Source organism: Danio rerio, chromosome 1, assembly GCF_049306965.1.
Source record: "Danio rerio strain Tuebingen ecotype United States chromosome 1, GRCz12tu, whole genome shotgun sequence".
NCBI classification, from domain to species: domain Eukaryota; kingdom Metazoa; phylum Chordata; class Actinopteri; order Cypriniformes; family Danionidae; genus Danio; species Danio rerio.
The window spans coordinates 20,394,795-20,412,895 of NC_133176.1; the positions used below are offsets into that span (position 1 = coordinate 20,394,795).

Sequence of the window (18,101 nt, forward strand, 5' to 3'; positions counted from 1 at the left end):
GTTCAAACCAATTTAAAAAGAAACCACTCATTTTTTGACGTTTTTGAGGACAACTTAATTGTTTTATGTTCAGTCCACTTAAATTAATAAAAAAACTAACAAGTAAACTTAATTTCTTCATGTTGTTTGAACACAAATTGATTGTGTGGAACCCAGCGTTTATTTAAGTGATTATACATTAGCAGTCAGTATATGAAATGCATAATTAAATTGATCAAAAGAGTAAAGACAAATATATTAACTATAGAGTTGTTTAATAATGTAAATATAATATGCATTTCACACAAAAACAACAAGTTTTGTCTAGGATAGCGTCAGTCATCACTCGACACCCAATTAGCTTACATGAACAAATTCGTTTATGCATTATATTCTAAATCTTTGTCAAAGCCGTCATAATTTGCATTATCTTATTAAAGCCTATTTATTGAATATCACCAACTACAATGTAAAAAAATGTTGCTCTTAAATTTTAAAGGTGCGGTATGTAAAATTGACACCCAGTGGTTGAACTAGGTATTGCACTCCTGGTTCAAAACGCACTCAAGCACAGTTTGCCAGATTGATGACACCTACAGCACCTTCAACTGTTGAGTCTAAAGGCTGATTTAAATTGTGTTCTAAAAAAAAGCAACGGCACTCAACAGAAGCAATATTTTCCATATTAACAGAAGTTTTTGTTCTAACCAACACCTGAAATATATATTTTAGAAACGACTTCTATTTCTTGCAGCAAAATTGCTTATCACTGCAAATCTCGTCATGTAGAGTGTTGTTAGGACATGGGATTATAATGTAACCTGCTCACCTAGTGTTTATGTTCATATTATTTATATTATTTACTAACTCTGAATCTGTGTCTTATTTTGGAGGCTTCTTGTGTCCATCATAGGTCGCATTTCGGTCATGGACACATACTTTGAGAGCCTACCTGACTGGCTAAACTGTCATTGGGCGACCTAAAATGGCCTAAAAAGGAAATGTTCCAATACGTAATGGACATTTTTAAAGCAGAATACCTGACTTTTAGCATTTTCTTTCAAATAAACCAGAATGTTCACTCAGCATGTTTCTTGAATATCTGCAAACATATTAAGGTATTTTTATGCTTTAGAAGAGTCAAAAACTTACATACAGCACCTTTTAAAACAATGTAATTTTACAATTATCTTTAACTTGTATCAGTTTAGCTGATCTTAAAGATCAAGTTCAAATTTCTTGGATGTTGAAACCTGATTTACTTTCTAAATGAAGTTCAAGTAACAAAAGCACATGATTGATGTCTTTTTTGTTATGTATTTTTTACAATGTACCTCACAGATTGCAGTGTGTCATGACGGGTCATAATTCGGTACATCAGGACACATCAATGTAATGATTTGCAGCAAAAGTGTGAGAGACCAGTGGTAGTGTTAATGCAGTCCTGCTTTATTGTGTTCTAGTCTGATATGTGTGGTGTTTGTGTGGCTCCCTCCTTTGACTTGATTTTAATGGTGTCCTTTTTAAAACGAATAGATGAAATTCTAGTTCAGTTGGAGGTTTATTCTAGTTCTCTTCCCGTCGGTGGGCCTCTTTCTTTTCCTCTCTCCCTCCTTCTATCATCTCGCCTTCCCCTCCATTATCATTGCAAAATGTGTGTGTATTGGTCAGTTGGTGTGTCTTACATCATGCATCCTTCACCACATGTCATCGATGAGTTTGTACTGTAACTGTGTACTCAAAGTGCGTCATCATGGTGCCACAGTAGAACAAGAACAACAACGGGACAGTCGGCCTAGCCAGACGGCCATGAATGATTTTGACTGGTACAATCCTTATCTGTCCAGTGTTATGAAGCAAACGTCTCAAATTTTGTTTATATCACCAGAATACATTTTTTTGGTCTGTGAAAATCAATAATTTTTTTTATTTGTGCTTTTACCAATTAAATAAAGGTTGAAGAGAATGAACATCGCATATTGTAATTGTTAGTTTATTTTTTCAAAAACATAACTTTTTTTCAGAATAGGGGTTGTAATGGGATACATTTTTGCAATTACTAGTGATAAAAATGGAGTAAATAATCATGTTCAAGATTCTTGACACTTGCTGGTAAATATGTATTTGCTGAGGAAGTATTTGTTTAAGAGATCTGTTCAAAATGCTGATTCATTCAAGTGAGTTATCAGACCCCTGTTTTCTATTAGATATCAATTATTTGTTTCTTCAGTGCTCCACGATTGCAGACGTGGACAATTTGGTATCGGTTCAGTAATAATCATAGCTGGTTATTACATACTGACGGAATTTATCTCATGCCCTATATTGCGGTACCTTACTACGGTGAGGGAGTCTCTACGCTGCCCTTAATAAGATGCCCCCTTGGGCGATCGCCCATTTTGCCAATCTCTAAATCCGCCACAGCATATGTTTGAGTTGTAAAGGTTTAGTTCATGTATCTGACTGTTTGTATTAAAGGACAATATAAGATATTACATATATAAAATATTTATTAATTTTCATATAAGAATTGTTGTGCTGTGAAGTAACATTTTAAAAATTGTGTATGGAAAGCATCGCCAATGCACTGACATATTAAATTGAACTGAATCGATGGCATGATAATCGTCTCTGATCCTTTAGACCAATGTAGGTTCACACCTCTGATTGTGAGTGTGTCTGCACATTTGTCAATATATGACTGTAAGGGCTGGGACACACCAAGCCAACACCAAACCCTCAGCACCATCAAGTTTACTTGTCATTTCACCGTTACACTCATACTATGATTCATTGCTGCATAACCAATTATAGCGCTCTCTTCAACACCGATTCTACACTCTGTATAAAGCCAACAAGCTGTGATGTCAACCCAACGAGATTGGACCGTCAAAGCCAATGTCCGACTTTCAGCTTGGTGTGTCCTGGCCCTAAGGGCGCATGTTCACCGAAGTATTTTTTTTCCTGCCGATGAAATCATTTAAAAATTCTTAGCTGTGAGCACTTCTCAAACATTAAGCATTAAAATGCATAATCAGCATCTTGCTATGCTGCCGCCATAAAAAAAAAATGTTGCGCTTTCATTGACTAAAACAAAACAAAACCGCAGCTTGGAGAAAAAATGCCGCAGTAGACACGTACCCAATGCTCATTTTACAGACATCGACTCATTCAGAACCACTTCCTATGGATTCGGATTTTAATTTGTTCAGTGTTTTGTACAGATTGATATTTATTTATTTGTTAATTTATTTGTATGTTTGTTTTATTAATTTATTTGTTCATTTATTTGGGACATTTATGCATTTTACGGATGACCCACCTGCCCAAATTTCAGTATTAAAAAACATATTGGCTAAAACATAAGGGCAACTTAGCTTGAAAGAAATACAAAAAGCTATGCAAATAACTTTTGGAGAGAAAGAACTATAAATCTTTTTGTTGTTTATGTGCATGTTGAATGCCTGTTGTATGCTATTGTGCTGAATGACACGGTGAATCACATGAAGTGTACTTAGAAAAAGCTGTGTAATCGACTGTCCACCTTAAAAAAAATGAAGTATACTGTACTTTAGGCTGTGGTTTTAAGCCCCGACTATATTGTTCATCACTATCCTATTAGCTATGTTGCATTTGCCTTAATAACCTTTATGCTTTTTTTTTTTTGGTGTGCAATGCCTACTTTTGATAAAATAATACTTAATCGATAATGTTTTGTTCCATTCCATAACTAAAGGGGCTTTGTGTACTTGTACTTTATGCTCGCCTTAAAGGGATAATTTACCCAAAATAAAAAGTCGGTCATCGTTTACTCGCCCTTGACTTGTTCCAAAGTTTTTTTTCTTCGGTTAAACATTTTGTAAAATTGTTGGACACCAGTTGAGTTCCACACTATTTGCCTTTTCTACTATGGAAGTTATTAGTTTTCCAGCTTCAAAATATCTTCTTTTGTGTTCAACGAGAAAGAGAAACTCAGGTTTGGAAGCACTTGAGAGTGGATAAATCGTGAGTAAATGTTTTAAAATCATTTTTAGTCCTTGAGTTTTGTGTATTGGAGACCTGTGCTACAAACTATGCACTAAATTGCTATAAAATGCATGTGTTGTTTTTTTTTTTGTTTTTTTTACAGATATGTAGTTGCCCGGGGCTACGACTGGCATGGCTACAGAGAGCTTTAAATATTGAGAAAAATCAAATCTTCATTACTTGTGAAGAAATTTGTTAGTCTGTCAGATATTTTTCATTTAAGACATGATTCGGTCAGCATGAAGATTTTCCTTTAGTGCAAGGATATCTCTAGATGATCTGTCTGGTATATTGAGAATGGTTTAATTAGTAACAGTCAGTCACACACACACACAGGCCACGTACGCACTAAGGCTAAATATGAGTCTCGCTCCTCTGATGAGTGCTTGGCTTTCCCTGCTGCACATGGGAGTGACGGCCAGTGTTACATTTGAAATCTTTCGTTTAACTTTAGTATGAACATTTTTGCTGTTTGGATTGTCATTGCGGTGTGTTTTTTCCTCCATATATTCTTGTTTTCTATTTTTTAGATTTTTAGTTTAGCTTTATTCTATTTTTTTTTCCAAAACAAAAATTTTAATAATATGTATACTATTTGTATTAGTTTGGATCAATTTATTTGAATGTTTTACTATTTATATGACCAATCTTACAAAAGATGTTGGTATGATTGTCATAGTTTTGAAAGCAAATCAGTTTTAGTTTGACTTTGTCATGCTGTACAATACTAGGACTGAAACTTAGGAATCTTAAAATATATTCTGGTTCATAATGCATGAATATGAACATTTTGCCCAGTCAGCCACTTAAACTATTTTGGTACCTTAATTTTCGGCCCGGTGGACGTCTTTTATTGGCCCATGTTAAGCATTTTTTAAATTTTAAATTCAACCGCAAACGGCCTTGCAATGCACAGGTCTGATATTTTAAGTCAACAAATGGGGACTTTCACATAATGAAACTGAGACATGAGAAAATAGAGACATGCAATTTGAAAGGGATTAGGGGTGTGTGAATAATCTAAATCAAATCTCAATCGCATTTTGTAACGTTGTGATTAGTTACAAGAGGCTGCAATATGAAATTAAATATATTTATTATACAGTCTTACTAGCCAATTCAGTGAGCACACTTTCGTTCTGCCCCATCAGAATTGTATACCAATCAGTAATAATTGACAAATTAATATCAAAGGAAAAACCAAAAAAAAAAAAATATGGGAATATTTTGGTTTCAAAGTCACAGACACTGAACAAAAACAAGTCATTTTTAAGAGCTTCTGTTGCAGAATTGTTGCCACGAATTACAGATAATTGAGCTGGAGCTTGACTACAAAATTAAATTGAAAATCAAATTACAATCGCAATATCTGTCAAATAAATCGCAATTAGATATTTTCCCCAAATTGCACAGAACTAGAAAGTATGCACACTGTTTTCCAGGTGCTGCCAGTTGAAAAAATCCAAACATTTTATTGTGCAGTGAGCGAAGTCATGTGACCGGAACCAACCAGGCAGCTTCACACTTTGTAATTTACACAGTAATAAAGATAAACTAATACCCTTAGATTAACAGTTTAACAAATGCAGAAACAGATCCTCTCTCAGTGATGATCATTACCTCACATTCTACCTGACTTCAGTGCACTTGTTCAGCCCAACACAGGCTAGAATTCTCTCACTGAACATAAAAAATAAATAAATAAATGAATGAGTAAATAAAAATGAACTAAGATGAAGCAATCAAACAAACATTCCCGTGGCATTTATATGATGTTGATATTGTGATGCTGGTTTTAAAATACTTTTGGTTCTTTTTTTTTTACTTTAGAGTTTTTAATAAACGTTTATCAAATAGTTTCACTGAATTGTATTTTATTTTTTATTTTTTTAAACTGATTGCCTGGCTCTCTAAAACCATCCCAGAGTCTAACGTGCCCCCTTGGAAAAAATGATTTGCCCACCCTTGCATTAAAGGCACCACATATAAAATAAATTCCATGATAGACCCTGATAGATCTCACTTTGGATGGGATAATCAGTATTTTGACACATTTGTCTAGTAGTTGGTTGTGCTTGCTTTTTTTTCCATTTTATTTTTTGGCTCATGTGCTGTCAGTATCCTCCTCATACCCAGGTTCATCTCTCTCTCTTTCTCTCTCTCTCTCTGTTATCTGAGAGTCGTCAGTCACTCGCTCGCTCTGTCATTGAGAGAAAAGAGACTAAAAAGAACTTATGGTGACAGAAAATAGAAGCACGAGTTCAAATAAAAAGCTTTTTTTGTGGATACTTCACACACTCCTCGTTCCTACATACGAGCCTCCTTGTCCTTGGAGATTTTTTTTGGGGAGTGTTCAAGGGTAATCCTGTGCTCGTCTGATGAAACGTTCGCAGAGACACTGGAAACACGCAAACAAACACAGACGAGTGTAAAAATGCAAAAACAAAGAGCCAAAGACAACAAAAGGCTTTGCATGTGTTGTCATGAAAGCCCCATGCTATAATCTAGGATTAATGTATTTTATTATGTTTCTCTCCATCACAACAATAACATGTTGTCATCGTCATCAATAGGCTAACGTTCCAAATGAAAGCACCTTTAACATTAATTAATCAGATTGACCCAAGTAAATACGGTTTATCCTTTACAAACAACAATTCTAATGTCGTATTACTGGAGCTTATACCCCAGCGTTACCCTTTTGGAGATCATTTGGAGCGTGTGATGGTGATTTAAATATTGGTGATTTGTACTTACATTAATGTAATAACACACCAGGCGAGATTAAAGTAGTGCCCAGATGTCTCAACATGCTGCCGATATCCTGTAAAGCTGCTGGATCAAGATTCTGTTATTGGACCTGTTGAAACTGTTGACTGCCAAACATGGCTTACAAGCTGTAAATAATTATTGCTGTATCGCATGATTGTAGTGTTTTTAGCTGTCGACTTCAACTGTTCTTCTGCTCTCTCTATAGGTGCCATGGGAGGAGTTTACCACTATCATTCAGAGCATGCGTGCGCAGATGCCACTGACAAGGTAAGACATCCTCAATGCTTATAGCCTGCAATGTAGACAAATAAACCGCATTTGCAGGGGATTTAGCTGGACTACTAAAGGCTTTGGACTACAAATCGAATGACAGTCAATGCTTTGACTTGACTATTTGCATGGTTTTGTGATGTTTTATCTTGTATGGCTTGTCTGTTTAAAGAATAGCTCTTGCACAAAACAGACTGTAAGCATACATTTTGTGAGCAAAACATAGGGTGCGTCTCAAACAGCTCCCGTGTTCATGAGGCTGGACGATTTGGCCTAAAATCAACATCCTAATTAATTGAACATTTGAATTAGACTATAATTAATGTACGATTATTTTATTTATTTAGTTATTTATTTTTTGCACTCATAGTTCACTGATGGGTTTTGTACAGTAAATTTGTTCACATACTACTAGTGAGAGATTTGTGAATGAAGGGAGCATTACTTGATTTTAAAATAATTTAGGAAACACGCACTAGATCTACTATCTATGACTATTTAGTAAACATCAATGCAGAATGACTGAAATTAAAACGCATTGCCTCACAGTCACTTTTTTTTTTCTTATAAAATAGTGAAAATAAATAACTTGCAATTTTTTAAAGCAAAATCAAGTGTTTTTTCATATTAAAAGTGGAAAAAGTAGGCAGCATTTCTACTAAATAAAATAATAAAACAAATATTTTCATGTAAATAATAATAATTTTGGAAAATAATGGAAAATATGCCCTCTCAAAGAATCTCTAGTACAGCTTCTAATCATCGTCAATGTAGTGCAAAGTAAGGCTCAAGAGTGGTCCATCATCCTACCTGACCAGAGATCAGACGTGTCTAGATGGCAGCAAAAGTATAAATCAGCCTTTTAAGTCTCTAAAACCTTCTGCATTGATTGATTGTCCTTGCCTTGCGCGTAGTTGTGCATTTACGCTTCTGTATGTTGTTTGTGTTGCTCTGCAACAACACTTCGGAAACTCTAGCTGGCAGTGGGTTTTTAAGGACCTCTGTGTCGTTTTTCTTTGTGAAGGTTTATTTTTTTCTGAATGCAACCTTAATTTATAAGAAGCTAAAACTCGCTCATTTATGGGTGGAAACCAATGCACGTGCAACAACTTTAATCATAAGGTAAACACAAAACAAAAGTATCCATCTGGAGCTCCTCCACAGGCTTCACACCTGTAAACACTTGCTCCAACGGGCTTGCTGCTGTCCCATAGCTATTCGGGTCGATCCAAACCGACCAATCACAGAGCTTGTGCTACGCCTCGTTGCAGCGAGTAGCTACATTTTTGAGAGGTGCGCGTGAATGTTGCACCTGACCATACATCACGTGACCACATGCGGTGGAAAAAATAATCAAAATAATTGACCAGGGAAAATTAGATCGATTATGGGTTCTGAATGTCGATTTAGAGTATTTTTTGAATAAACACCCAGCCCTAGTTAATTAAGGTGCATTCACACTGACAGCGATTTTGTATCTGCTTGTCGCCATGAAGGGTTTCTCAGTAGCAGAAGTTGTTATAGTTGGGTGAAAATAGAGCACAGTGAATGGGAGAGCACAACAAAAAAATGTTTACAATCCTATTTGCTGAAGTAATGAAAGAACTCCACGATGGTGTTATCAAGACTTTCAGAAAAAGGAAAATAATTGTGAGAGATTGATAACGACAGCCATAAGAGAGAACAATGTCAAATTTACTGTCCCGCCCATAGACACTGCGTTAAGAGCACCTTGCACAAGTGTTTTTTGTTTTTTAATTGTTTTTATTTTGTAATTTGATGTGAAGATGATACAATGTATATGCAATCATTCATACGTTGTTGTTTTTTGGTTGATTAAAAATAGTAAACTAAAAAAACCTTTTGGGTGTTCCTACCTTGAGGTTGCTTGGATAGTGTTTATTATGATATTCGCTGAGTGTGAATGAGATTGTGCTGCTGAAAAAAAATTAAAACACCAACTATAAATGGAATCGGTACATAAAATGCTTAATTATAAAGATAAACAAGAAAAAAAGTGTTCTTAGTCATTGCAGCTATTTATCGCATGCTCAATCCAACCGGCTGCTGCAGGAGCTGAGAGTATCAGGAGTTCAACTGATGCTCCCATTGGCTGTGGCTCGCAAAAAAGACTCTTCATTTGCATAAAGTAGAAGGATTTTAACATTTTTTTTGCTTCGCTAAACACACCCACATCCGGTCTCCTACAGTCCCTGTTGCTTGTGTACCAGAAGTCGGTCACTCTCAATTAACATGAGTGGTTGCTTGTTGATTTGTCGTTGATTGTAGCTCGTAGTGTGAATGGGGGATTAGGCAGTGCACTGATAAGGGAGTCAGCCGTTTTAAGTGTCAAATAATTTTATATTTTTTTTCAGTGGACTGAAAGATTTGTCTCTGTTCAGAAGCGTGAAGCAAAAATCATGTGAACCATACCATCAAACATAACGGCAGATGAGAGACGTTTTTCTAAAAACAATCTGTTATTTATATTTAACATGAAGGATCATGGCTAGACAGGTTAAGAACAATCTAGCAGATTTCAGTCGATTTATAATTGTTTAATGGTTGATGTTGCTTGTAGTATAAAAATCCAATTAAATAGCTATAATGTACTTTTAAAAACGTCATCAATTTGATATATCGAAAATTATTGTTCTGCTGCTGTTTATAAATTCCAGTTTTAATGTTGTATAACGAGAATATTCTCTGGTCACACTCAGGCCCCGTTTACACTAATGCGTTTTAGTTTGAAAACGCATAAGTTTTGCTACGGTTACGCCGTCCGTCCACACTACGCCGGAGTTATCGAGCACCGAAAACGGAGCGTTTCGAAAAGCGCTGGAGAGGCCGTTTTCATTCTGAAAAGCTGCTACTCCGTCTCAGTGTGGATGATGGAAAACGGAGACATCTGAAAACGGAGGCGGGGCTGCTGACATTCGCCTCTCTGATTGGGGCTTTTCCTCAATATTAAGTAGCCCAACACACACAGTTCAGTCCTGCATCTTCTCCGTGTAAGTTCAGACTTCGCAAGTTTGATTAAGGCTGCAGTCTCTTCTTCTCAGTTTGATATGGAAAACAGACTATACCGAGGACACGGGTAAATCTTTAAAGGGAACAGTGTACTTTATAACTTCATTCACATCACCCTGGCTACGTTGTTTCACTTTCTCAACAATAAAATGTAAACATGATATAAGGAACTGCCTATTTTCATTTTAATATTAACAACTAAGCAGACAGCAGAAATGTTGAGGCGCCGTGCTGCATATATGAGCATCATCTTCACTGTGTGGATATTTATAACAAAATGGAGCCGATAACAACTGTCTCCTTTCAATTTCAGTGAAAATACGAAACACACCCTCTCTTTTGCTGAAAATCAGTTTTAATAATCAATAATGGCCATTATAAAAGTATAACATACAATAAGTTTATACATTATAGGAAATAAAGGCGATCAGTCAATATACAGATTGTACGTGCTTACATTAATCATTAACTTATCTTTGCGCTCAGCCAAAACACGTTAACTGAGAACAAGTAATAGATTCCAATGACCAAAGTCAGGGAATATGTCGTTAGATAAAGACAACAAGATGAATGAAATATCCCGATTAATAAATATAGTGAGATTAGATCCAGCGGGAGATGCTTGATGAGAAGTCCGACTAGCAGAGTTCTCATCTGGGTAGATGGGCTGCAGCGCTTGCCAAAGAGTGTCTGTGTGGTCACGTGATGTGCGTTTTCAGAGTTTTGGTGTGGACAGAGAGAAGTTCAGAAACGCTGGGTAAAACGCGAGTGTGGACGCGGATTGTTTTCATTCTAAAACGCCGTTTAAAAACTAAAACGCACTAGTGTAAACGGGGCCTCAGTGTCCCAATGTGTTGTCAACCAAGCTCATCATTTAATTACCAGTACATACATTTGTGTACACCACCTACCGATCCATGATTGAGACACACCCATACACATGAGGCTTACTGTATAACAGGAGCGTCTAACTTCGTTTCTGGGGGTCGCAGCTCTGCACAGTTTAGCTGTAACCCTAATTAAACACACCTGCTCAAACAAATTGAGTCCTTCAGGCTTGTTTGAAACCTACAGGTAAGTTTGTTGACACAGGGTTGGATCTAAACTCCAGTTTGACACCCCTGCAGTATAACATACTGCTGTTAAGTCTTGATATATTTAAAGGCACAATATGTCACATTTTCTTTTCATTAAAATTTTCATAAACCATTAGAACTTTAATGTGAATCACTGGCATATAAATGTTTTTCATCACGGTGTTAGAACAGTTGCATTATTTCCGGAGCTGTGAGGTTTCTGAGAATAACACTGATATGCACAAACGTACTCATGGCTAATGAGAGCTTTGTAATCTGCGTCTATATAAAAGGTGTTTGGTGTGTTAGAGCTGGATTTGAAATTGACACACTTGGCATTGCTTAAGGATCTGGCAGGAGCACGTCTGCAGAGAGCAGCATATGTTTGACGAGTGTGACGGAAAGCTTTTAAAGTCAAGGTTGTGTGGAAAGCCCTTATTTGGAAATGGTTTGGGTGGGTATTATGCAAACAACTGAACTTATGCTCGTAATCTCTCATTTAGAACAGAGTTTCTCAACCACGTTCATGGAGAACCACCAGCACTGCATGTTTTGGATGTCTCTTTTGTCTGTCAGACCTATTATAGGTCTTTCAGTCTGGTCCTTCAGGAGTGTGGTTGAGAAACACTGATTTAGAATAGTCCAGACTCACTAACATTAGATAGAGTTTAAAGTCTTTCTGTGAAGCGGAAGTTGCTGAGCTTTTTATTTCAGCATGTTGATGAACTTACAACTGAAATTGAATATTGTGTACAGGGTGGAGCTTGCTTTTGCACATCATCCATTTCTAGTAAACTGTAGGTTGTTTTTAATCCAAATAATAACCTAGTTTTGTCACAAGGGTTGCATTTATTTTTCGTTCGATCATTGAACTTACCATTAACAAACGTTCACCACTGCTGCGCATCTTGATGTTCATTTTATGATTGTGCATTCTGCCGAAACGCCAGTAAAGACATGGATTACTGCAAAACAAGACAGAAATTTCATCGCAGTGATTACACATGGCAGAATACGTTATTTATATTCTCCTGGATTTTGTGTGGTGGTGTTTGTATCAGATTTCTATATAACATGTTAACATATCCTGTATATAAACTTTATTGGTGCTGTCAAACGAATTATCGTTTTCAAAAAAAAGATTGCACACATGGATGTACTGAATGAATGTTTATTACATGCCGCCTTTTCTTCCATTTTTTTCAGCCAGTTTTTTAACTTTCCCCCCATTATGAGCAAAAACTTTTGGGATAAAAGCTGTTCGACTTTTCTTATTTGTGCCTATTTATATTTTATAAACCATATAAAATAGAACGATTTTGATAGCAATTTCTATGTTGAAAAATCACTTCCTGCCCTCCATTTGAATCTCACGCGTCATAAATGACGTCATGAGAAAACAACCTTATTGGTAAGAGGGGTGTGGTTAAGAATACTGTGGCTGAAGACATCGAACTGACGTCATCAGAGGTAGATCGCCACAAAAAAAACGCAGAAGCAAATGGTCAGATTTGATTTAAGGTTACCAAAACAAATATTTTCTCTGTGGATTAACTTGTATTAATTGTTCACCTAAAGAATAACAATATGCGCTAGCAAAATAAAGATAGTCATTATTTATTTCAAACTTTTAGAACAAATTGCTGTGTATATGCATGTAACGAATTTGACGCCATGTTTAGACGTTCAACGGTGCAAATAAATAAGAATAAACATCAAAAATGGTACCGAATATCGTTTTTTATTCTTTTTTTTAGTATCGTATCGAAGTTAGAAATTCCAGTCTTATGACAACACTTGAAGAAACCACCTTTTAAGAACATCAACCTGGATTACTTATTATTTTAGGATATGAAAAGTTCAGATTTAAGATTCCAAATACTGTTTGGGGTCAATGTGTGTGTCGCATTATATACCAAGAGTGTGTGTACATTAAGCCTATGGCTAATAAAAGTCTAATATTTTTCCACCCTCAGAAATTCTAATATTCTCATATTTGAATGCCATAAATCCATAACGTTCATAGAACGATGAGGAAAATGTCATTCTGTCACTGCTAGTCTTTTAAAATCGAGAGTGAAAAGGGAGGGAAGGCAAAAACAAAAGACTGTTCCTGCCCTGTTTTACTCCACAGTGTTTACTGTCAAAGAGAGGAGGAGGGCCAGCTGAATGCAGCTCTGTGATTGGCTGGAGCAGCCTCTGGGGCCGGACCCAGCCCTGTGAGGGAGGGAAAGGGGGAGGGGGAGGAATGTGAGCGGGCGGCGGGAGAGGAAGAAGGGATGATGTGAGAGAGGGGAAGAGGAAAGGGGGAGCAGGGGCACTAATGATTTCACCTCCAGCTGTGGGACACAGAGAGGGGAACAGTGGCAGAGAAATGGATGGCTGTCGAAATGAAGGGAGTGGAAAAAGACCGGTGGGGCTTTGTTGATGCGGTGCGAGGGACTGAGTTATGGCCGAAGGAGACTAAGGGAATTTAGTCTGTATTTCTGAGAGGATTTTGTCATGTAAAAAAAAGAAAAAAAAAAGAGGCTTGAATGGTTTTGCTGCTCTAGCTCTTAGTGGTAGAAAAGAAACCAGGCCAACAACCCATACAGTTTCCTGTTTTGACAAATGTGTGTGGGTATGCGTGTTTAAGGGAGAACAACGCACACACACACAGAACAGAAGAGTGTTTGGGCCCATGGGTAACCACGTCTCATCCTGTGTGTGCTGACTGTTCAGAACTAAACAAAGCATATTTAGGGTGTGTGGAGCCGATTGGAAAGCTTTGAGCTCACTGCTGGTCGTCTATGTGAACAGCAGAACAGGACGTGTTGGCTCTTGGGAGGTCCTGAATATAGAGTGCTGAAACTGAGACGTGTGTGTCCATTCCTAGGCCTCCGCACACGCAGAAACAAGCTCTCTATGGCGGAGAATGTAAGGCGGCCTCAAATGGGTTTGCCTGTCAGAGGGAGGAAAAGAGGGAGGAGAAATGAAAGGCTGGAAAATAATGAGACTGAGGAAGAGATGAGGGGGGACCCGCTTATTCGGAGCACTTTCATAAAGTCCCAGCGTTTGAAGAGCAGTCACCCAGCGCAAGGACTCTATAGACTCAGCCTATTAAATATTAAAGTATTACACTGAAACAGAAGCACATTGTGAATTGGCACATCAAAGCAGCTCTTCGGTTAGGCGTGCGAGGATGTGGAATCTCCTGCTGGTTGTTGTTTACGGAGGTTGGGAAATGCAGCATCTCGTGATGTCAGGGCCTGGCAAAGTAGTGCAGTTTTGTGCTTTCATATTTCACCTCCAAATGCACCTGTTATTTGAGAGAATGTAAAAGCCTTTCAGCATGCCAATTTTATATCATTACATTATTGGGTAGGGATGTCTCACAATGGTTGATCAATATATGATTACACTGTTAAAGCGCAAGGTTCCACACAATTCATTCGTGTTGTGTCAACAAAAATGGATCAAGTTGATGTAACATATTGAAGTGGATTGAACATAAAACAATTAGGTTGTCCCCAAACAATCTCAAGAACTGCATTTCGTCTCATTTTAAATAGGTTCCATCAAGCAGCAAAACGATTTGTGTACTACTACCATTACTGCTGCTACTACTACTACTACTACTACTACTACTACTACTACTACTACTGCTATCACTACTGCTACTACTACCACTACTGCTACTACTACCACTACTGCTACTGTTGCTACTACTACTATTATTACTACTACTACTACTACTACTACTGCTACTACTGCTACTACCATTACTACTGCTGCTACTACTATTACTGCTGCTACTACTACTGCTACTACTACTACTACTACTACTGCTACTACCATTACTACTGCTACTACTACTACTACTACTACTACTACTACCATTACTGCTGCTACTACTACTACTACTACTACCATTACTGCTGCTACTACTACTACTACTACTACTACTACTACTACTACTACTACTACTACTACTACTACTGCTATCACTACTGCTACTACTACCACTACTGCTACTACTACCACTACTGCTACTGTTGCTACTACTACTATTATTACTACTACTACTACTACTACTACTACTGCTACTACTGCTACTACTGCTACTACCATTACTACTGCTGCTACTACTACTACTGCTACTACTACTACTACTGCTACTACCATTACTACTGCTACTACTACTACTACTACTACTACTACTACTACTTCCATTACTACTACTGCTACTACCATTACTACTGCTACTACGACTACTACTACCATTACTACTGCTACTACTACTACTACTACTACTACTACTGCTACTACCATTACTACTGCTGCTACTACTACTACTACTACTACTACTACTACTACTACTTCCATTACTACTACTACTACTTCCATTACTACTACTGCTACTACCATTACTACTACTACTACTACTACTACTACTACTGCTATCACTACTGCTACTACTACCACTACTGCTACTACTACCACTACTGCTACTGTTGCTACTACTACTATTATTACTACTACTACTATTATTACTACTACTACTACTACTACTGCTACTACTGCTACTACCATTACTACTGCTGCTACTACTACTACTGCTGCTACTACTACTGCTACTACTACTACTACTACTACTGCTACTACCATTACTACTGCTACTACTACTACTACTACTACTACTACTACTACTACTACTTCCATTACTACTACTGCTACTACCATTACTACTGCTACTACGACTACTGCTACTACTACTACTACTACTACTACTACTACTACTGCTACTACCATTACTACTGCTGCTGCTACTACTACTACTACTACTACTACTACTACTACTTCCATTACTACTACTACTACTTCCATTACTACTACTGCTACTACCATTACTACTGCTACTACGACTACTACTACCATTACTACTGCTACTACTACTACTACTACTACTACTACTACTACTACTACTAATAATAATAATAATAATAATAATAATTAGAATATTAATTGTTGTTTAACCATTTCACTTATTATTTATTTATTTATTTTTGCTGCAAAAAATTTACACCACCAAACAGGGAAAAATCAACTTTGCAAGGCATGTTTACTATTAAAATAAATTAAAATTGTTCTCTTCAAAAATGAATAAATAAAAATAAATAACAACTGCAACAATGAGTAATGAACAGTATGAAATGTATACATCAAAGGAGAAAAAATATATCATAATAAATATTTTGAAAATGAAATTTACTTATTAGTAGGGCCAGACAGAACCTGCGGACATTTTTTTCCTATTTCTGCACAGAATTTTGTAAAATATCTGCCAATTTATGCACAACTATCATAACTAAAAATTAAATTAAATATGAAATACCTTTTTTACTTTTATTCAATGTTTAAATGCAAATCAAATTAGATCTACTTATTTGGTAAACAAAGCAAGTCTCATGTAATATATACTAAAAGACAGTAATTTTTACCGTACAAACTGTATTGTAAATACATCATATGTAAATGTTCATATAAGTCAATTACATTGCTGAAATCAATTTAAAAACTGAATAATATTAATTTGCACACATTTAAACAAGTAAATAATTGGACCCAATGGTGGGCTTAAAATTTAAGGAAATCTGTGGATTTCTGCTTGTGCAGATTCTTTGTGGCCCTACTTACTAGTAAATGAAAGTTTGCAGCATCAGAGAAAGAAAAATGTAAATCACATTCGTAAAGGACAATTTCTTCTATAACAATAGGGGGACAGAAATCATCTAATAAAAGCCTTGTTTAAATGTCAAACCAGAATTTAGAAGTAAATTCACAAGAGGAAAATAAGTGATCGAATGTTTCTGGAAGATTTGAACAAAAGCTACACATGTCAACATCAAAGTTAGTTTGTCTTTGAATAAACTCATTCACACAGTATATCCTAAACAAAATTCTGTAATGAGTTTCCTTAACCTTAGGTGCTACAGGATATTTAAGATAAAAACACAGTTTTTTTCCATGCATTATGTTGATTATTAAATTGTCTTTATTTTCTTTATCTGCATAAGAAATTTTAAATTCATTCTCAGTTTAAAGTTTCAATTTCTGATTGCACCCAGACTAATTATACAGGCCTTTTGTTTTATTTCTAATTATGGCATAATGAAATAATTGACACCATCAAGCGTGCTTTCAGAGCTTGTGCAATAATGTTGCTACATTAAGAAACTCCAGTGGATTGGAGGTTTTACAGCTGTGCTACATTTAAAGAATATGCTATTACTGTTGATTAAATGCTGAGCCTAAAATCAACATAATACATTATTCACTAAAGTTCAATCAAGTTTGTATAAAAAAAATTTTTTTACGTCTCCACTACAATGTTTTCAAAATGATCAGCATTTGCACATTTCTGTGAAAACTGCCAAAAACAATGAATTACTTATGGCAGGCTGGTATTTGCCACTGTCACCTTGTTATTAAACAGTACCTGTTGAAAAGTGATGATGTGCCATCAGTGGCTTGACACTTATGTCTATACATAATTAATTGTGTGTGTGCAATTGATGCAGCTCCGCTTGGATGTATGTTGTGAACTAAATCCATATTTTTCTGATAAAGCAAGTATGCCACTATGGTTGTGTATGTTTGTTTAAAGAATTATTATTATTATACGTTTTATTACTAAAAGCATTACATTTGCCTGGGTTTAGCATAGGGTTAAGGAACTGATCTTGTAAAAGAGTTGTTGTTTTAATCCCACAAGGCACGTCCCTGAACAACCACCATTGTGCCCTCCTCACAAGGCACTTAACCTCAGATTTCTAAGTGTACTGTTGGGTAAAAGTCACTTTGGGTAAAAGCACTAGGGACACATAAGTACCATGAGACTAAGAGCAAGTACCAACTGGTAACAGAACCCTATACCCTTGCAGTTTGGCATGTTCTGAGTATTTTAAG

At 36.4% G+C, this 18,101-nt stretch overlaps 1 protein-coding gene and 1 long non-coding RNA gene across 2 annotated transcripts in view; both read left to right on the forward strand.

Annotated features, from left to right (window-relative positions):
• rnf38 (ring finger protein 38) overlaps window positions 1-18,101 on the forward strand; it is a 70,812-nt gene that overhangs the window by 20,668 nt on the left and 32,043 nt on the right. Inside the window, exon 3 of the mRNA XM_690108.10 lies at window positions 6,983-7,044. Within this exon, the coding sequence (XP_695200.4) occupies window positions 6,983-7,044 (62 nt within the window). The remainder of the gene's footprint in view (window positions 1-6,982; window positions 7,045-18,101) is intronic.
• Window positions 7,945-13,132, forward strand: LOC141385545 (uncharacterized). Its single transcript, XR_012405928.1, has 2 exons — window positions 7,945-8,169; window positions 11,152-13,132. It is a non-coding gene; the product is annotated as an uncharacterized lncRNA (long non-coding RNA).